Source organism: Aricia agestis, chromosome 18 (assembly GCF_905147365.1).
Source record: "Aricia agestis chromosome 18, ilAriAges1.1, whole genome shotgun sequence".
NCBI lineage: Eukaryota > Metazoa > Arthropoda > Insecta > Lepidoptera > Lycaenidae > Aricia > Aricia agestis.
The window spans coordinates 4,193,163-4,216,373 of NC_056423.1; the positions used below are offsets into that span (position 1 = coordinate 4,193,163).

The 23,211-nt window shown below is 38.7% G+C and overlaps 1 protein-coding gene across 1 annotated transcript; it reads left to right on the plus strand.

Moving 5' to 3' along the window:
* Nucleotides 1–1,661: 1,661 nt before the first annotated feature.
* On the plus strand, nt 1,662–19,546 carry LOC121736186 (glycoprotein 3-alpha-L-fucosyltransferase A; the record flags this gene model as incomplete). The annotated part of the gene is made up of 8 exons (XM_042127273.1): nt 1,662–1,781; nt 13,720–13,868; nt 14,442–14,682; nt 15,344–15,541; nt 16,605–16,837; nt 17,873–18,044; nt 18,759–18,860; nt 19,256–19,546. Coding segments are annotated over 8 exons (1,272 nt in total), but the record flags the coding sequence as incomplete, so codon positions are not given.
* Nucleotides 19,547–23,211: the final 3,665 nt, after the last annotated feature.

The window sequence follows — 23,211 nt, forward strand, 5'->3', positions numbered from 1 at the left end:
TGTGGCAGCCCTAGTACTTTTACAGACCAAAATGCAAATTGTATGGAAAAGGAATGAAATGTAAGGGTAACATTGCCCAGTCAATTTAGTAGGATATTATTCGCGATATCGTTTAAATGTCTATAGTAAACACCATCTTTTCCAAAATTCTTTTTTACAAGAATTAAAATTATTTGAAAAAAGCTGGCAAAGTTGGCATGTTTCGCGGTAGGTATTCGCTAGGCATATAATAATAATAATAATATCTATGGACGCTTCACACCACGTCAGTCTGGCCCTGTGGTAAGTACCTGAAGGACTTGTGTTACAGGTACCAGACAACGGAAATATATTTAATACTTTTATACTATACATATATTTAAGATTTTTATTATATGATACACATATTTAATACACATCCATGACCTTGACGGAACAAAAACTTTGAAAACTTCTTGTTCCGTCAGCGGGACTCGAACCCGCGACCCCCGGCTTGAGCTACCAACGCGCTCACCACTGAGTCACAGAGGTCGTCGTATATTAGCTTAAGGGCCTGTTTCACACCACTTTCCGATAAAGTTCCGAATAGGCTATTCACAACTACTTATTTTGAAAGATTCTCCATACTTGATCCGTCAAGTTAATTAATTGGCGGATAGCCTATTCGTCACTTATCAGGAAGTGGTGAGACAGGCCCAGAGTTATGGTTGCAACTAGTAGATAATTTTTAAACTACAAAGGGTGTTTCGGGAACAAAATTGTATAGGTGACAGTCTTGACTGGATGGATGGGTTATGCATTTAACTCGTTCAATGCATAATCCTGGTTAAAGTTAATATACGGTCTAGCTTTATGGCATAATTATTTAATTTAACAAAATTTAATCATTGTCATTGGCTCTTAAATCTTAATACTTATGTATAAAAATATGTTTCAAATTAACTAGACTACTGAGTACTGAAGCAGTGGCGTAAGTCACAGGGCTGGCAAAATGCCACGAGCCCCCGACTCAATAGGGCCCCGGCCCAAGAGGCCGTGAGGTCAGATTTTGACGAGGGAGAGCCATGCTCCGGCACGAATGGGCCGAGTCGACCGGAGAAATACCACGGGCACACAGAAAACCGGCGTGAAACAGCGCTTGCTCTGTGTTTCGCCGAGTGAGTGAGTTTACCGGAGGCCCAATACCCTACCCTTTTCCCTTCCCTACCCTCTCCTATTTCCTTCCCTACCCTCCTCTATTCCCTTCCCTCCCCTCCCCTATTACCCTATTCCCTCTTAATAGGCCGGCAACGCACCTGCAGCTCTTCTGATGCTGCGAGGGCCCCGGATGTTATCTAATATATAAAAATGGATTTTCAAATGTGTTAGTCGCGCTAAAACTCGAAAACGGCTGGACGGGTTAGGCTGATTTTAGTCTTAAAATATTCGTAGAAGTCCAGGGAAGGTGACTTTAAAAGTGACACGAAGTTCACCGGGGCAGTTAGTAGACTATTAAGTTACGCCACTGTACTCAATATAGGTAAAAATCGAGCTAAAAGATTCCGTTACATACATCCCAATTCCCAAGCTAATAAATGCGTGAAAAAAAAAACATTTTGTTGCTTCAGATGCGGTCGTATCAGATGCGGTAGTGTCGCGATGCGCGTGTGATGTGGGCGCGCGCGGCGCGGGCGCTGCGGCGGGCGGCGCTGCTACTGCCGCTGGTGCTGACGGCGCTGGCGCTGCTGCTGCTGCGCCCGCCGCCGCCGGCCCGGCCGCACCCCTCGCAGCCGCCGCTGCCCAGAGAGGACGCCGTTGAGCCGGTACGTGAACATTTTGATGGAGTCCTGACTTGTTGGACCAGTCGTAACTCGTAACGGATAAAGGTGAGACCGCACTCGACGGCACTACGCTGCAGCGAAGCAACGCGTCACAGCACTGCCAAGTGCCAAATATTCCTGGTATGAAAATACCTACATACAATAGGTAGGTACTTACATATTTTGAGACTGGCCGCATATATATACGTTTTCCGTATTCGATTTCCTAATGTGGAATTTCGATTCGAAATTCCGTGAGACTAGTGCAAACGTTAGTTTTTCACGCAAAAACAACGGCTTGCACTCGAAACGTACGTGCGGAATACGTTCCGTTCGGAGAAAAGGAACGTGTGCGGCAGAACAATTGTATTTTCTACTGATTCCGGTTTTTCGAATACGGAAATCGAATACGAAAAACGTGAGTATGCGGCCAGCTTTATGCCGTTTTATCAATTTAAATGCCACATAAAAAATAAATACAACGCTTATTTTACCGCGCTTCCGTGATGTATGGTAATCCCATGGATTTTTTTGGACAGTCTACCAAATAAATTGTCTTCACCTGTGCCTGCCAGTGCATAATATCTTTCGTATGAATTTCTGTGTGACCGGTAAACGTGTGTACCTACTTAACAAAAAATAATACGTGTGGCACTCGGTGATTACACGCATACGTCTAGTCGCACGCACACAAACACCGTGCCAAAGTCTGCAGCGGTCTGCCGAACTGAAACGATGCTAGACGATGCACGGCTTTCAACGCTGCAGCCCGCACCGCTGTGCCGGTCGCAGTGGGAGCCTGGAGGTGTTAGATTTATTTTGCGTTACGGAATTTCTTCATTCGGTCACCGCAGTCAAAGCCCGCATTAAAGTTATGCAATAGCATAAAAAAACATTCGAATAAAGTTAAAGTAGACGTTAGCCAAATGGTTCCATTTCCAAAGTTAGGTCAGCTGTGTGCTCAACGCAAGTAAGTTTTTTGGAGGAGCTCCAAGTCTTTCCAGTAAAGTTCATCTTTTATTGCAGCATTCGAAATGAATTTTTCTATGGCACATATTTGGTTATTTTGCAATTTCGAATGAACCCCGAAAACTGTAGTTAAAGCGAGTAGACGATTAGATTCGAGTACCAAACTAACTCGATGAAATTCTGAAAACAGCTTTTGGATCCACGAAGTTTGGTGATTAGTTTTTTATGTGCCTCCGAATTTTATTTAAAAAAAATATACGTGTCGCACTCGGGAACTACCGCGGTAAAGGCTATAGCTAAATTGCATAGCATTTTTAAGGTTCCGTACCCAAAGGGTGAAAACGGAACCATATTCATGAGACTTCGATGTCTGTCTGTCCGTCTGTCTGTCTCCAGGCTGTATCTCAAGAACCGCTATAGCTAGAGTTCTGAAATTTTCACAGATTATGTATATCTGTTGCCACTTGCCGCTATAACAACAAATACTAAAAACAAAATAAAATAAATATTTAAAGGGGGCTCCCATACAACAAACCTGATTTTTTTGCTTTTTTTACTTGATATCAATAAAAGCTGTTAGGTAGGCACTTGCTATTTTCACAAAGGCCCTTATTATATGTCTACTTCAATGTTTAAGAATAATATTAAAATAAAATAAAAAATTAAGGGGGGCTCCCATACAAAAACACAATTTTTGGTCTATGTTTGCTCTATAACAGTACGGAACCCTTCGTGCGCGAGTCCGACTAGCACTTGGCCGATTTTATTTATCAACTTGTGCAATTATAACTCACATTTCGCAATAAGTACGTCTAATCGCACGCACACACCGTGCCGAAGTCTGCCGACCTGAAACGACGTTAGACGATAGACGCACCGTTGGAGTGTTAACTGTTAGGTTTATTTTCGTTATTCCGTCGCCGCGCTCAAAGCCCGCGATAAAAGCTAATGCAATAATTATTATGGCTTAAAAAGTTTAATTCAAACGTAGAGGCGAAAATAGCTATATTATACCTACTTATAAATAGGTATAGTAGTACGGAGTAGATATAGTTTTGGACGTGGGAGAGCCATGCTTTGGCACGAATGGGCCGGCTCGACGGGGAAATAACTAACCTAAACCTGCGTGAAACAGCGCTTGCGCTGTGTTTCGCCGAGTGAGTGAGTTTGCCGGAAGCCCAATCCCCTAGCCTATTCCCTTCCCTCCTCTATTTCCTTCCCTTCCCTTCCCTTCCCTACCCACCCCTATTACCCTATTCCCTCTTAAAAGGTCGGCAACGCACCTGCAGCTGCTGCGAGTGTCGATGGGCGACGGAAGTTGATTTCCATCAGGTGACCCGTTTGCTCGTTTGCCCCCTTATTTCATAAAAAAACCTCATATGTATACCCATCATGTATACCTACCTAGTTTACGTGTAGACCTACGGGGCAACAGCTATGCAGATGATCGACTTCGATTGTGAGTTGTGATGGGTTCCATTTTCGAATGATACATTTATAAAAATGCTTCGCAATTCGCATCTCGTCGTCACGATTCACGGTGCAATGTGAAAGGCCATCCGGCTGAGTGGTGAGTGCCATGGCGCTTGCGATGCATTGCGTCAAATCATAATATACATTTTAGGATAGTGCAATTTGCACAGCTGCGTGGCGTGTCAAGTAATTCCGTTACGAAAAACACCTAACATTCGCCTAGGCACAGAATATATATTAGTATTTAGTAGTACCTAGCCTAGGATCGTTTCAGTTCGGCAGACTTCGGCAGGGTGTCTGTGTGCGCACTGCGTGCGACGAGTCACGACTCACGAGACGTATGCGAACTATAATTGCATAAGTTGATAAAAAATGCTATGCGATAGCTTTACCGCGGCAGTCCCCGAGTGCCATACGTATTTTGACATCTTACTTCGCTATAACTGACGAAAGCATGACACTATACTGTCATACTAGGTAACAGTCGCTGCCCGCTGTACTAAAAGTTTCATATGCTAAGTAAGTACTCAGTACTCACATACGGTTTTGCTCGATAGTTTTACTTGGTAAACTAATATATATTCTGTGATTTTACTCCAAATCGAGCAATAACCACCGTGTGGACTGACAGACTGACTGACAGCTCGAAGGCTAGCTTCGAGCCGGCTCGATGGAATTTAATATGTCAAATGCTAAGTACTGACATACGGTTTTGCTCGATAGTTTTACTCCGAATCAAAGGAAATGACATATTTGACATATTTAATTCCATCGAGCCGGCTCGAAGCGAGCCTTCGAGCTGTCAGTTTTGCGGTCCACACGGTGGTAATTGCTCGATTTGCAGTAAAACTATCGAGAAAAACCGTATGTGAGTACTTAGCATAAGATCTGCGCTAGTATGCACTATGCAGCTCCGCATCGCTTATGTAACCGTATCGATGGGGTGCATATAGGTCGCGAATACGGCATCGTGCATTACGGACCCCATGCACGTGACATGTTAACCTATATAAGCAATAGGCTTAGCTCTTTTATACAACAAGGGTCTTACTGTCCAATGCGGCTTTGAAAATAGGCTTGTGCATGAAAGACATCAAGAAGACATCATTTTCACGAATAAAATACGTGGGAGAGCCATGCTTCGGCACGAATAGACCGGCTCGACCGGATAATACCACGTTCTCACAGAAAACCGGCGTGAAACAGCGCTTGTGCTGTCTTTCGCCGAGTGAGTGAGTTTACCGGAGGCCGAACCCCCTACCCTATTCCCTTCCCTACCCTCCTTATTCCCTTCCCTTCCCTTTTCTACCCTCCCCTATTCCCTTCCCTTCCTTACCCTCCCCAAGTACCCTGTTCCCTCTTAAAAGGCCGGCAACGCACTTGCAGCTCTTCTGATGCTGCGTGTGTCCATGGGCGACGGAAGTTGCTTTCCATCAGGTGACCCGTTTGCTCGTTTGCCCCCTTATTTCATTTAAAAAAAGTAAATTTTGCCACCCCCCTTTTTTTGCTGCTCTGGGCAAATGCCCGGCTTATCCCCCCTTTAATCGGACCCTGGGCTTGTATTGGCTTTGGATATTATCATCCCAAAGTCTCTAGAATCAAACAGCAAAAGTCAAAAATATGAGAGATTTTTCCACTTTTGTTTCTAGTTCCTGTGAGTACTTTTAAATTTCAACACTCAAAATCTTGAAATTCGAATTAGAAAGTGGACTGTGGAACCCAACCAAAAATCTCAAGCATTTTTCGCTAAACTTAAGTTGATCTCAATAATATTTCCATCTGAAACTAAAACGTCGCTAGGCTATAAAGCAAACAGTTACCACTTTGGTAATAATATTAGCGGGTGCTTTCGCAACAACTTTTTCTCAGAGTTTCCAAGAGAAGGATTCTTGAATGATCCTTAATCCTTATGAGTTGCCATTATAGGGTTCTCAAAGGTAAAAACTCACTAGGCTTAGTGCCGAATTGATTTTTTTTATGAGAGTAGGCCTAGGACGCAGCCGCCCCTCGGCCGTGGCCTATGCCGGCCTATTTATAAATCCGGGGCTGACTATAATAAGTGAGCATTTTATTCTACTGTTGTCCCTAAATTATAACGTTTACGGGCAAACGCTCGTAACGCAATTATGTCACGGTCAATTACGACCTGTTAAAATATGGCGCTGGATAATGAAGTCGTTTACATGACGTGTACACGTCACATAATGCGAAATGATGCTGGAACTATCATCATCATGTTGATATAATAATAATTACTTATTTATGCATAAGTAATGAATTTTCACGAATTAAAGACTTTTAACCCCCAGAAAAGGAGAGGTGTTATCAAAGACTTCTATTTAAATAGAATTCTTACAAGTTTGACGTTAGGGGACGTTATTGAAAACAGGCATTTAAAGTAGATAATCTACTTTCTGACTCTTCTTGGCTCTTCTTTTTAACCGACTTCAAAAAGGAGGAAATTTTATGTTAGGCTGTAAGTATATTTTTTTTTTCTGAGAACACTCTTTCCTTCGATGGCTGACGTTTAATAATAACTAGGTAGCTACTTAATGTTAGGTAGATTATAAGTATAAAGAATATCAACGCTGAAGCCTGAAACACCAGGTAAAAGCTGGTATGTGACAATTCGTTAGTTTCTTTAAGAATTTTTTCATAAAACAAACTTCAAGGAAGATATAAATAATATGAGTTATTTCATTGTTTATTAGAAATTCATTTGTGTACGAAATTAGGTATTGTTAAATATGTATGAAATATATTTGAATATGGAAAAATCCTACATATTTTTGTTAATTTTTAGCTGCAAAGGGAAAAATACAATCGCACTAATTACGTACGTCTACTTACTTAATTTGAGTAATATTTCAACAACGCGACCTAAGGGGGTGGGTCGGCGTGTTTGCCGCCCCCTGGAGACGCCTACGTATATTTTTGGGTATTTCATACTAATAATATAAATGTGAAAGTGCCCATTGATGAAATTTCGTATTGGAAATACTTTGAGTAAAAAGGAGCATGTTTTTTAACCTCGTGGGTGGCGTGAGTGTGTGGTGTAAAATGCAGTTCCCAGCCAGTTAGCTATATAGTATTTTTTGAAACTAATTATAAAAAATAAAAATAAAGTTAAGTAGATAGTTACAGCCATAACCGAGAAGGCGACAAAGTAACAAGAATATTTTTATTAGTAAGTAATGTTACGTGCTAGGGTTCGAGGATTTGGAGAGAAAGACCTGGTGACTCTCTTGAAGACTCTATTAACACTGCACTAAACACTAGGTCACAACACTTAGCACTAAGTCCAAACACTAATCACTAGGTCCAATCACTAAGCACTATCACTGTCCTAGGTCGTAGCCAAGTCGCAGGTCTTACTGGTTCACTCACTATTGATCACTTGTTGTCGCCTCGAAGATCGCTCAGATGGAACTGACTCGCCGGGCCTGCCTGCGGCTTTTTATATGGCAAGACGAATTCCAGAAAGTTCCCGATTCACGTAAACAAGTAAACAACCGTGGGAACTTTCTAGGAGGCTCGAGCATGTACCACAATAAAACTGCCGTCCTTACGATAAGTGCAGTAAGTTTAATTTAATTTAGACCTTATGGGCTCAGTCATAAGGTCTAAATTAAAACACGTAAACACGCAAACAAATAAACGGTAAACACGTAAACAAACATTGGACCTTTCTAGAAGGTTCGAATATGTGCATGCACCTCATGCCATCTAGTATTGAGTAGGGGATTTATGTTGCCTGTGCTCCCTCGGTAAGTTTCGCTGGTTTGTCGCTAGATGGCACCACGTGTCCGTATACCATGTACCGTAACACTACTCCCCTCTTAGAGATGCTCCGAGCATTATTGTTACTGCCATGGTAACGCGCCAGACGGTCTTTGTGTACCACTTTGAATGTTCCTCTTGGTTGCTTTTGAATCCTGTAAGTCTTTTGAATCATTCAATCGGGTAACCACTTTTGTATGGGCCGTCCCACTTGGTCTGCAATTTTGGAGATTTGCCTTTTCGGCGAGTTGGGTTATGACCCTTCTTCGAAGCCGCTCGTGTTCGATTTCCGATCGTATCTGGTCTTCATGTTCTCACTTGACTGTAACCCATTTTCCCGAACCATGGCGTGTATATAGCGCATCTTTTCCCTTAAATCGTAGACATAGTCTTGTACGGTCTTCGGTTCCTCCGGTGACCCTCCTGTCAAGAGGTCTACTGGTACTCGCAGTTCTCTACCGTAATTGACATACGCCGGGGTAGCTTTTATGCTCTCATGCTCGGCGGTACGGTACGACAGAAGGAAGAGCGGTATATACTTGTCCCAGTCCTGTTGTTGTCCTCTCAAGGGTCTGGTTAAATCTCTCAACCATTCCATCAGACTGTGGATGGTACGCGGTGGTCCTCGTTTTATGCATTCCCAAAATTCTGCACACTTCCTGGAAGACTTGCGATTCAAAATTCCTGCCCTGATCAGAATGGATTTCCAGAGGCACACCAAACCGAGATATCACTTCTTCGACTAATTTAGAAGCGACTGTTGTAGCTTCTTGGTTTGGTATGGCGAACACTTCCGGCCATTTGGTGAAGTAATCCATGACAACCATAAAATACTTGTTTCCTGATTCCGTTACAGGAAATGGCCCAGGGCCTGTAGACAAGTGGCAAAGCGCTAACGCTAACGCTAACGCTAGCGCTACAAAATGTATGCGATTTGACATAAGTCATCGCTTCGCTAGCGAATACTAATGTCAAATCCATACATTTTGTAGCGCTAGCGTTAACGTTAGCGTAAGCGTTTTGCCACTTGTCTACGGGGGCAGCTACGTCAACTGCAATTCGTTCCCATGGTGCGCCAACGTTATACAAGCGCAGGCTCCCACGGCTCCTTGTCTGTGGTCCCTTCACTGCAGCGCAAGTAGTGCATTTGCGGCACCAATCCTGTATCGTTCTCGAACTTTTGTTAACGTCCTCTTGACACCTAGATTACCTCCTGATACGCCATCGTGCATTTCACGGAGAACATCTGGTACTCTCGTTCTTGGGACAACTATCTGAAGATGGAACTCTCTGCCGTTGGTCTTCTCCCATTTCCATAGTACTCTTCCGGAAATGGGAACAGTCTGATACTTCCGTTTTGAAGTATCAGACTGTCCCATTGCGCCCAGTACGCCTTAGTGACAGCGCCAGTGGGTGCAACCTCACTCCAGGTTGGTATTACATCACCCCGTTTCTTCCATGTGATGATGTGCCGAAGGTCGTCATCTCTCTCTTGAGCCTCCCGCATAGCATCATTCTCCCATGGACCCTTAGCACGTAACAACTGGTTACAGTAATAATACCGAATAGATAATAACCGTAACAGTAATATCACAGAATAGATAATAGTACAAGCTGGTCATATGTTCTAAATTCCATCTATATCTGCGGTTCTATCATAACTCGTAAGCGTTGTTTAAAAATATTTAAAATACTATCGCATGTACGCACCGGAATCCGAACAGCCATGTCTGCTTTTACAGATGTTTGATAACATCCTCGTAATCACACTGTAGCCGCATAGTGTTATCACATTCCTGCGTTGGATTTAAATATTTGGGTGAATTTCCCAAACGGCTTTTTTTTGTCTTCGTTGAAATTACTATTAAAAAATGGGAATATTGTTGTAAATTATTTGTTTTACTATTCAATGGGGAGCTATAGGATTGTGGCAAAAATATAATATGCCTAGGACTATTGCAAAGGTAGAAATAAATAACTTAAAGATCTATTTTTATCAAATCGGTGCTGTCCCTCTACTTTTTTTACAAACAAAAACGCTTACATACTAGAAAATATGAATAATTTAAGGGTATAACTTATATTATTTCGTAGAATATTAGTTAATCTATTATTATATACTTACCATATTTTATTATATAATTACGGATAATAGTTACTTTGAGGCACAAATGTACTTGTCCTGAGAATTTTCCTGATCTCGCTGGATAAAAGAAATTTGAGCATTACTTTTCATCGACGAGTCGGACAGTCTCACCACCCCAATTTTAATTTACTCCTTAGTGTGTGTTTCCACGCAGTCAAGACAGATTTACATCAAACCGCTGCATAATTCGTGCCAACAATATAAGTATGCCATTAAAATGCTCTCGGATAATTATTTTATAATATCGGTTATTGAATTTTTTTAATGTAATTAATAGTTTTAAAATTGTTGTTTGGTTCTAATGGATGTATTAAGTGATTAAGCTTCATTATCTGTAACCAAATTTATGTTAGATATAATACATTTTTTATAATTTCCTAAAAAGTGCGTTTTTTCTCACGTCGCTGCTCTCATATCGGTGTAATCGGTGGTCATTTTTACCACCGATATGATAATTTACACCGAAATTATAAGAAAAAACGAATCGGTGTCTTAAATCTAATATCTGTGTTTGGAATCATGACCAACGCACAGTTTTGTCACATCGGTGGATTGCTTTATCATATCGGTTGATAATTTTACCATATCGGTGAATTGTTTTATCATATCGGTTGATCTAGTGGCATTTCGTTAAGTATACAAATAAATTACAAATGCGCATAATAGTAAAAATGAATGGATGTAAGGATGTATGGGCCATTTAAAGTTTTTACTTTATTTTCCTTTATTAAAATGAACTAGATGTGATCTAGTTCATTTTAATAAAGGCAACGATGATAAATTTTATTATTTTATTTATTCTATATCCCTACATCAAATGACTGGATTTACCAAATCGCTTTTTTGCGTGGCAAGGCTGAAAGCTATCTTATTTTTTGAAGATATCGTTTTCATTTTTGATTTTAAAAGTAAAACATAATGCTTATAATTTCGGCCTATCTTTTTTTTTTAATAATTATTATTTTCCAAGAAAATAAACATAATTTATAGGTGAATTCCAATTTTGGTGGCTTGTCGCCGAACTATTTTATACTGGATTAGATTTTTATTTTTATGTAGTCGTTTTATATAGTTGACTCTTCATAATATATCAATTTTATTGTTCTAACTTCTGTAGTTGAGTTTTAATGAGACAGTTTAGGTCTGTCGCGGAGAATTTTTAAATTTTGGTGGGATTTACGAAACGTTGTTTCTAAAAAATACCATTGATCTCTTAAGGCCCAGTAGTCCCTAAAATAAGCAGGTCGATGTCTGTCAGTACGAATATCGACGTTAAGGACATTAAAAATTAAAATAACATTCATATCAGCGCACCTTGTACAGTGGCTGTTACGCGCTCGCCGCGTGCCTTGATAATAGAAAATAGGAGTAAACCTTTTGTTTTTAGTATTACACAAATCAAATATATTAAATCGTTTACGTTAGGTTACGACACATATACTACATTTTTTGTTATTTCTAGAAAGTGTGTAATTTAGCCATAAAATGATTTAATTATAAAAAACAGCGTTATAATCTTTGAGATTTTTTTCTATCGAGCAGAATTTTTCAAATTGCGTACTGATATACCTTTGCGTATAGGAAATTTTCTCAATTTTAAAACGGTACTTATTTTATACTTAAATAATGACATTTCCTTTACTAAAAGCGTGTTTTAAAAAACCCATTTTACGTAGTTGCAACAACCACAGCGCCTTAAGCATAAAAAATACGCCATTTACTTCATTCAGCCACACGCTAACCCGTTTAGGAGGTGGCTGTGGGCTGGGTCGTACCAGTTTCCAGCCAGAAATGAAAGAAAACCGTTTATCACAAAACCCCCGATTTTATGCAATTTTGGTGTACTTAAATAATTATCCTGCTTGTGGCAATAATATCATATTGTTATTTTGAATATCGGTAGAGTTTTGGTTTGTTTATAGTTAAGTTAATGTGCTATAACTTTAGTGCACGAATTTTTTTTAATGATTATTTTTCTCGCAAATTCCAATTTTGGTAGGTAAGAGGGTGTGTAAAACATTATTTTTACAAAATACCATTGATTCTTGAAGCATAAAAAATACGCCATTCACCTCATTCTGTCATAAGCTAACTCGTCTAGGTGGTGGTTGTCGTACCAGTTTCCCGTAAACACCTAATCTCCAATTTCGCTGGAAACAAAAATTTCCACCAAAAATATATAAAAATGCAAGTTGTTGAAATCCACTCAAATATTGTAAAACATTTTTAAAATATTTTAATTTTATTTTAAGCATCCTGTTCTTGATCAAAATAAATACATAAATATAATATTATAAAGATAATATTATCATATCGCTGGAATAGTATGTCATTTCGGTGGTTAAGCTTATCATATCGGTACAGTGAAATAAAAATCGGTGCCGGTTTATCATATCGGTGGAAACCAGAATTCAAACTGAATTTTCTCCTTAGTCTTAAACGATACGTTAATGATATTAAATTTGGGAACATTTTGTATCCTAAAGAATACATACAACCTGAAAAGTATATAAAATATGTATTTAAATAAAAAAGTTCACCGATATGATAAAAAAATGGTCATTTGTTGAAATTCACCCATTTATTGCTTTTTTTATTAAATTTTGAATAAATTAACTGAAAGCAGACGGGTAGCTTTTGTTGAGAGTTTGGCGCTGTCTATGGACACAAATAGAGTACTAACTCCTTAGTGCTAACTCCTAACCCAGTACCCACTCCTTTGGATTCCTCGCGTACACGGTATTGTACCGTGTACGCGAGGAATCCAAAGGATCCATTATGCATGCAATGGCAAAACATAACGCAAAGAAATATTTAAGGTTGCATGCAGTTATTACCGAAGAATGTTATACTTATGTTTAAATTGTGTAGTCATAAAACATCTCAAAAATATGTCTCAACTTTATTCAGTTACCACTTTAACCTGGCTTTGTTCCTCTAAAATTTATTCCATTAATTACGCTGAAATCTTCGGACGAAATTTCCCAAAGTACCACTTGAACCGACCGATTCATTCTTTATTCAAATTATGGCGGGAGACGCCATCTTGTGCGGTTAATGACGTCATCAGTCGTCACCCCATCAATGAAGTTCGCGCAATCAAATGAAAATGGAAAATTATAATGATGGCGTCTTTTGCGACCGGCTTAGACAAAAGTTTTCATCTCATTATTGCATGCTTTCATTCCATTAAAGCACCCCTTTTATACTCTCCTTAATCCTTATAGTCTGTCTAAGTATTTCATTTCAATGTGTACCTAAGTAGGTATTTAGAAGTAGTACTTATAATATAAGTATTAAGTGACAGCCGAAAGATGATAATGATATTGTTGTATATTGATGGTGCTTATAAGTATAGTATCCAGTACCTACGGTCTATATATTTACATATAGAAACCGAGAGGTAGCATCAGCATCTTGATGATCAATGATCATGCTGAGCCTAATAAAAAAGAACAGACAAATTCTGTTTCTTCCGTAGAAAGAAGCCCGTTCTATGGTGGCCATGCCAAGCATCACTGCTAGCCAACTTTTAGAACTTACGCTGTATAAACCTTTTGCTGTTAATTCCAGAACCTAATAACGGACAACGAGGTAGCGTTCATCAATGAGGGCGATGAGATATCCCGACGACCGTGGTTCTTCCGCGGCGGGGAGCGGCGGCCGACCAGACACGACCCGAACGCCAAACTCTTTCCCGACGACGCGCCAGGGGATGACAGGTACTAGTTTTTATAGGATCAAAAATAAAGCAATAAAATATCAAATATGTTTACGGCAATAAGGCCCTGTTTCACCACTTTCTGATAAAGTGCCGAATAGACAATAGTCTATCAGTTGTGAATACACAACTTTTTTGACAGATTCTCCATACTTAAACTGTCAAGTTAATTGGTGTATAGCCTTTTCGTCACTTATCGGGAAGTGTTAAAACAGACCCGAGTTATAAACCGAAAACACGAAATGTTTTTAAGGCTTGAAAGTTGAAGATGCTTGAAGTGTTTTTCGGTCTTGAGTGCTTCTCAAAATTTTGTGCGATATTGTACAGAAAATATTAAAGACAGGATAATTGCAAAATCACTTTCCCTGTTTAATTCACATAGTTTTGTTCGCTTTTCATTAAAGCCAGGAAACAAGTTAACGTTACCTACCCAATAATAAACTAAGTAAATAAAAAAAATGTCATAGGTTTATTCTGGACTGTGGTCATTTCCCTTCATTGTCAACTGTTCTTAAATTGTATCCGAAAGGAATACTCACATAACAGTGATAACATGTATACTACTTCCATCCAGAATCGAGGAGCAGCTAATGTACACTCTGCCGAAGGACGAGGAAGTGCCAGTCAAGAAGATTCTCCTGGCCAACGGTCTGGGCGCATGGGGCGTCGCCGGCGGCCGCACGGAGTTCATACGGAACAAATGTCCGGTGGACAGGTGTTCGCTGACAGCTGATACCAGAGACGCAGCCTCGGCTGACGCCATACTGTACAAGGATCACCACACGCCCTTCAACGTTAGAAGGCCGGCTAACCAGGTGAAAGGATTTAACGGTTTACGGTTAAACTACAACCAAGTTTGATCGTCTGTTTGTAGTTTTACCGCCCATGGATGGGGAATCACAAGTTCTATTACAGAAATAATTGATTCATTGACATATGCCGGGCTGATATACTATGGTTGGGTTAGGTCAAGCTTAGCAGACGCGTCAGAGAGGACGGTTAATCATAGACAACAATCTTGTTTGCCCTGCACTATGGTTCGCGGTAGTACTTAGGCTACTTATATCAGAGATTAACAGGCGAATTGCGTACGTTCTTAATTTGATCGGGTTAATATGTCATGCCCAGCCCAGCCAATTGACACGACTAACATTGATTATAATCAATGTCAATTGGCTGGGCATGTCTGTAGGTATACAAGACCCGACCAAATAACGTAAGTTCGTCATTTGCTTCTGTCTCCGACAGGTATAGGTAGGTACTATCAGAGAAGTTGATACCTCCTAGACAGATGGGGGACGACCTACGTAATTTGGTCGCGTTACGTCAAACCCAGCCGATAGATCACAATTTACATTGAATTGACATGATACGACCAAATGACGTTGGTCTGTCAACTGCCAAGGAATCAATTTCCTCGATGGTACAAACATTGCGATATCTTGTATCCGAATTTGCCTACCTTTAATGTTACAGATATGGATCCTTTACTACTTGGAGTGTCCCTACCACACGGCGTCTCTGCGACCCACCTCACTCGACGTGTTCAACTGGACGGCGACCTACCGTCGCGACTCGGACATCGTCGCACCTTATGAGCGATGGGTCTACCACGATCCACTGATTACTGAGAAGGAAGTCGAGAGGAACTATGCTGCTAATAAGACTAAGAAGGTATGATACTGTAATTGCCGCCATCACTGTTTTTCTAGTGTCGTTTAGAATCTGGCGCTCGTTTCTGAATCTACCGAAATGTTGTGTCTAAATTAGCTCTTCGATTATATTATTATCGCATTAGGAACTTAACGAAACTCAATCGCATCACGTCGTTTACATTCTTCCAGATAGAGGGTCAGTAACATATTACTGAAGCTATTATGAAGAAACTAGATCTATTTTGAACGATGATAACATTGTAGAATTTCCAAATAAGAAGTTGATTGTTTAAACTGTGTATGAAACGTATCCGTCCGAACTTAGGAATAGAACTAACTCTACTTCCTTTAAAATATAAAACACAAGCAAGTTCATAATATCTAGTGCCTATGCTATATTATAGTCAATCTAATACAATCGATGATTTTCCATTGCATTACGCATAATAATCAGTAGACACCGATATGGGTGCCTTATTTTGCTATCAATCAGACGTGCCTACTGACTAGTATGCTCACAGCAAATATATAATAGATAGTTATGACGTTATTCAAAACCCTGATAGACACGTAACAATGCATGTTTGTTCAGGTGAACTGATAAGTTGATAAAATATAGAATACAGAATATTAATAGCGCATAATTTTTTATTATCTTTACAAACTAACCATTGCCAGATGCCAGAAATTTTGGCTTCTCTTGTTTTTACTCGTCTACGGCGAAGCCAATTAATTTTTTCCGTAGGTAGTTCTGAAACAGCTGGTACTAAAACTATGCCAAATAAGGTTGAAATATGTTGATTATTATTAGACGAGTAGTTTGCGTAAAAATAAGTAATAAAAAATACCAAATACACCCTTCGCCTCTATAACAGGCACTAGAGGGTCTACAAAGGAAAAGAGTAATGGTCAAGCATGATATCCATACTACTCATCCACAGAGGAAATTCGTGGCACCTCAACCACATCGTTCAATTTATGAGCAGCATTGGGTTGGGGACTGAGTAGTCACAATAGATCCTCAAGGGTCGCAGTGACGTCAGGGCTTAAATGACTTCAGGCCAAAAAAAATCCATCCTCAGGTAGCGTGGTTCGTGTCCAACTGCCACGCGCGGAACCGTCGGCTGCAGTACGCGCGGCAACTCGCCAAGTTCATACCCGTCGACATATACGGCGCTTGCGGCTCCCACCACTGTCCCCGAGCCGACCCCAACTGCCTCGAGATGCTGGACAAGGAGTATAAATTCTACCTCGCCTTCGAGAACTCCAACTGCCGAGATTACATCACGGAGAAGTTCTTCGTCAATGGATTACAGTAAGAAATGACAGTTCACACCCATTATTTGCTTTAAAACTCTTGTAGACACAATATAGTCTATCCCTGGTTATCAATGAGGGTTTTTGATATATAATTTGCCACCAGAGGGACGGTAGGATCTTTCGGTGTGATAGACGACGACTGTCGGCTACATAGCGCAATTTGTCCCGCGTGTAACGTGGCACGGTACGTTGAGGTGACCTGAAAATTCACGGCAACGTAACATAAATATTCACGTCACGGTGTAGCAACATTTTATGTCTTTTTTTCTTAAATCTCTCTGTTCGTCTTTTTAACAATAGCAGAAGCAGAATACGTATTGTGCGGTCCATATCTAAATAAGTAGTGAAGAATGTAGCAGTTTTACAAGGCATGGTGACGTACAATGTTGCTACATCGTGACGTGCATTTTTACGTTACGTTGACGTAAATTTTCACATCACGGCAACGTACCGTGCCACGTTACCGCACCGTTCCACGTTAACGACGTCGTAACGTGGACATGTGGACAGGCCCTATATGATTGTGTTCATGTGCTTGAATGCTGAGAAAGTATCGAAAGGCAACTCACGAAGGTTCATATAATTTCACTTTAAACGTAAATCGATTAAAACTTGTCCTTGGCAATCCCTATTGTCGGTTGTTTATGAGTTAATATTAAAATATAAATTATGGACTGTTAGTTTGTATCATCTAACAGGTGCAAGGTTTCCGAAGTTTCCCTTAATTTTGTTTTTAGTTCTTAATTATTTTTTTTTTTTATTATTTATCCTGAAAGATATGCATGCGGTGGCAGGCCCAGCTTCATAGAAAAATCTTCCCACCGAGCAGGGAGCAGGCCATAGCCCTTTGTAGTAATTTCAAACATTTTCGCGTCGATTTTAAAAACTTCAAGAATTCAGAATTAAAATCAAAAAGGTTATTCTTCAAATGAGTTAGGAAATAACGGTTTTAGAAAATGTACTTGAGTCCTACCATCGGTTTGGGAAGTAACCCTTGCATACGTGTACAAGAAATATGCATCGTTTTCAGGCACGACGTGCTACCGATCGTTATGGGGGCTAGGCCGTCCGAGTACGCGGCGGCGGCGCCTCATAACTCCTATATACACGTGGAAGAGTTCGCCAGCCCGGAGGAGTTAGCCGCGTACCTCCTACGGCTGGATGACGACGATAACCTGTACAACTCCTACTTCAAGTGGAAGGTGGGTCAGATCAGCAACTGTTAAGTCATTCGACAAACTAAGCAAATGTAAATCTTAAATCGCTGTTTTTAAGCTATTGCATAGCTTTTATCGCGGGCTTTGACCGAATCAAGAAATTCCGTAACGAAAATAAACCTAACATCCCCCACTCTGACCGGCACAGCGGTGCGGCGTTGAAAGCCGTGCATCGTCTGACGTCGTTTCAGTTTGGCAGACTTCGTCACGGTTTTTTTGTACGTGCTAGTCGCAAAGGTATGCGAATAATAAAGTATTTTTTTTAATTTCAAGTACTTAAAACAAAAAATGCTTACGCAATACTACAACAGGGCCAAATAAGCAACTGTTGCCCAGTTTCTGGAGGTCTTGACAGGAGTTTATCTGTTCAACAGCGTTCTCGATTGGGACATTTTGACGTTAGCCAATCAAAAGCGCTAGCGAATAGATAAACTTCTGGGGAAACTTCAGAAACCGAGCATAAATAAGTCATAAGACATAGAAGTCAGAGATGTTAATCGCTGTCTTAAGTTCGTAAAGATGCGAGGCAAGAGTCCTCTATTTACAGTACAGGTTTGTAAAGAGATGAGATAGTAAATACACTGTAAATCCAGAATCTCCTTGTATGCCATAAGCATCCATCTTTATTCCGTCTACACTCTACAGATGTCAGATACCAATGAATTAACTAAGTACTATTAATAGTATATTCCATTTCAGGGTACGGGCGAGTTCATAAACACGTACTTTTTCTGCCGCGTGTGCGCCATGGTGCACGCCAGCGCGCGTCGTCAGCGCACCGCACACTACACTGACGTGCAGGTAAGACACCAAAACAGTTGAATCCACTTTAATATAACAACTGCGAAAGTGTGTCTGTCTGTCCGTTACCTCTTCACGCTTAAACGGCTGAAACGATTCGGACGGATACGAATTTACTTTGAGAGATGGCAAAGGACATAGAATAGATTTTGTTGCGAAAATGTAAGGTTTACGCCAGACGAACGAATTTGGGCACATTGGAATTGCGGGCGACATTTAGTAGAAAATGTATTGGTTAACATGGCTTCCCTAACTTTTCGTTGTGATACTTTAACTCTCATAATTTATAAAGTGCCGCTAAGGCAATGGACCATAACCTGTTAAAAAATGGACCATAACCTATTAGAAATTTTAATGTAAGCAGGGCAAGCTAAATTTTTTTTCCTGTTTTACAGGCTTGGTGGCGCGACTCCGCCTGCACGAGATCGGCTTGGCGCGCCGACCCGTCCTAGACAACTGATCTCTACAGGACACTTCACCGTACATATTTTGTATATTGTGTTTATGATTGCGCTGGCGCATCGTTTTGTTGTTTTTTTATAGTGATACTTAATGTAAACTAGATCATATTGCAAATAGGTTCCTTAATGAGCTCTAGAACTAGCTTAATGAGAAAACCGTGCCATTTCAGAATCTCTAGACGTAAATGGCGTCATTTTCAATCCGGATTCCGAAACCATAGAGTACTTACATCGTCATTAGTTCGGAAAATTTGACAATAACCATTTAGCCGTTAATAATAAAAGTTCAGGGGGTCAGTCGCGTAATTATTTGCATTCAATTCTCAGCTGTTATATCCTAGGACCTAGACACTATGTGAACGAAATACCCGATTTCTAAGTTTTTTTACACAAGTTTATGTCGATGAAGTTAGCCAATCAAATTCGCTATACTGTACTCGGTGAAACATGCCGGTAGCGGTGACTCCCTGTGGAAAACTTGTCATTTTCTATACAATTTACAAAGCCGCGATTGATAACATCTGACACTTCATTTTCAATCGCGGTTTATATAGAAAATGACAAGTTTTTGACAGGGAGTCAATGACCGCTACCTACCGCCATGTTTCGCCGAGTACACTATAGACACGAAATACCTGATTTCTGAGGGTTTTTTACAGAAGTTTATGTCGTCGATGACATTAGCCAATTCGATAGTAAATGGATAAAGTTTCTGCCAAAAAGCCTCCGAAATTGGGCATGAGTGAGAATTGAGATAAATTATTACGTGCATGGATTGGGAATAAAATCTTTGGCGATACAAAATATACTATCATCGCTTTTAAATGAAATTTTAGCACAAATCTTTTTGTAAATTATATTTTACACGCCAGTTCTGTTAGGCTGGAACTTGGCTGACACGCTTCCGCGTGTCTAGATCTAGGCTGACGGCAGTTTTCATAAGAAAAAAACATTTGAATTTATGGATAAAGAATTTCAGTTGTTTTATTATATTTTACTTACTTGTTAATCAAATTTATTTGTATATTTTGTGTATTTAACAAGATTATTATGAGCATTATAGTAATATCATTATCATCGTATAGATTTGTAAATATTTATTTTAGTTAAGGAATTAGGTTAAAAATTCAAATTGAAGCATTTTGTTATAGAAATAGGCGCTGTATGCTTACCAAAGGTAAGGCGATTTTTTCCCTTAGTTATATATAACTTCTTACTTAACTGTATTTCATTTTATACTCGGACGATATTATGCTACTTATTGTATGAAAATTAGAAAGTAAACTGCCTTTGTCGTTTATGTAGGTCTTTAAACTTTTTCTAACTTGAAACGTGCCGATATTTAAAAAAAATATTTTCCATAATAAGAACAAGTTTCTTTTTACTACTTACTGGTTACCTAAATATCAATAGAAATATTTTTATCTGCACCTAACCTAACCTAACACCACTTGAACAGGGTAAAAAACGTTATTTTTGAAATAATAAAGACATCGAGTTAGAAGTAGCATTCATTCTTAAGTAAAAATTTTAAAAACACTAATTTTGAGGCCAGTTTTATACCTCCTTTTTTTGTAAAAACATGTACTTACCAACCAACCACTTCTTAGGTATACAGTACAAAACGCAAAAGAGAATATTTTCTTTTTCAAATTAAAAATTTCGTTCCGCCGTTTTTGATACGTACGGTCTACCTAATGGTCTAGTTAATTGGACTATTTTTAGTTTGTTTCGTCAATCATCTATAAAAGCGACACTCGCGACCAAAATAACAGGAAACTCTAAATTGTTATAAAAAGAAATGTTAGTTTTTACTGTTGTTTTTATTTTTAATGTGTTGTCAGATTTATAAAAAACCTTTTAGTTGTTAAAGATACTTGTAGGTAGTTGTGAGTTGTTACCAGATTGTATTATATTATTATAATTTGTGCTCTAATTATTATGGAGCATAATATTATTAACTATTGCTAAAACTTTTCTTTTAAGTATCGTTTTGTTTGATTTTTTGTGTTTTAGCAGCCTGCTCTAGTGAGTAGGTAATAGGAATAACCTGTCTACGGTTCTACTTATATAGTAGTAAAAGCAAGTAGATATGTGTGTAGTATGGATTTTATCCTTGTGAATGCTTACGTGCCTACTTTTAGTCATATTTTAATTTATTACGATCTAACCTAGGCTTCGCACAAACAAAATTTCAAGGTAAGTACTTTTTAGCGTTCCGTACCCAAAGGGTAAAATTAACCTTAATTAAATTAATTATTAAAGTAAAGGGACGAGAAGATTTCTGAGACTTCGATGTAAGTCCATCTGTCTGTCTGTCTCCAGGCTGTACCTATCTCAAGAACCGCTATAGCTAGACTTCTGAAATTTTTACAGATTGTGTAAGTATATGATGTGTTGCCGCTATAACGACAAATATACTAACAACAAAATAAAGTTAATATTTCAGGGGGGGATCCCATACAATAAACGTTATTTTTTGGCCATTTTTGCTCGTGATTACAAGCAAAAATATTGTTGATTAACAATGGCAACAGCTAGGGCACTTGAAATTTTCACTTAATTATATTTGTACTTTAATACTTAATTAATACTAAAATTAAACTAAGCTACCATACAAAAAACACAATTTTTTGCCTACTTTCACTAATTTGGTAGAGATTTTGTACAGACTTATGTATGTTTTTTAATCTTTTCTTAGAAAGAAAGAAAGAAAGAAAGAAAAATAAATTTATTTGGTATTTAGCATCTTACAAAAATAATTCTTGGAGCTTAGTTTACTTTTTTATTTACTATTGTACTTATCCCTCTTTTTTCCATGTACTTAATAAGTATCTTCCAAAGTGGACTGTGGAGGTTTGCCGAAAATGGAAATACTTATTATTTTTATGAATTATCTTATTCCACTGCTTTAACTGCTTAGTGGTTAAAATTCAAATAACAAGTAGCTCTTATTGTAAGTACTTTAAATGTACAGAAGCTGCAAAAACGTGACTCGCTTTTGGATAATTAGTAACATTCCATGAATTTAATTAGGATTCTTATGTTATAAAAATTCTAATGAATTTATACAAAGAATAAAGATATTAAATTAAGAATGGAATTCCCGATTTCGATTCCTTTGTGTGTTAAAAATTGTTTATGTTTAAAAAATGTTAATAAGTAGATATAATTTATAACACGCCGAAGTAAAACCACCCAATACAGGGTGGGTGCCATATGGTATAGGAGGTCCTCACAAGAAACCCTTCTGGTGCCAAGTTAATTTCTGCGTGTTGTAAACTGTAGACATACATGTTTTGTACGTATTTATTTTGCAATATAATAATGAATAAGTAACCAATATTTATTTTTCATTAATGGGGAGACCTACAATAATATATTGTATATTATGTCTGACTTGACGCATTACGCAATAAATAAGTGTAGGCGCCTTTTGTATGTTTATCTGAGAAAAGAAAATCAAATGAATATGTAATAGGTTACATACATCATGATTTAATCATTAGCAAATATTAGGTACATTTAAAAATTGTTTTTGTTGGGTATGGAATTTCGTTAGTTTTAATTTCTATTATTTTATTATATTATTTAGTATTTAATAGTAATTTTATAAATTAAATTATTTGGTATACTTAAGCTCAATATGTCTAGTCATGACGCGCATTATTGAGCACAAAAGCTTTTTATTAAATTAGTTATTTATCATTGCACAAAATTGTTTACAGTTAACACTAAGTTAAAGGTATTTTATTATTAGGCTGCCATGAGGAAATAATATTATGTACAACAAACATAATATTATAAAAAATAACAATGTAACTAAATGAATTGTGTTGTTAAGATCATTGTTTTGTGAGAAGACAAATGTTAAACAAAGTATTCTGCAT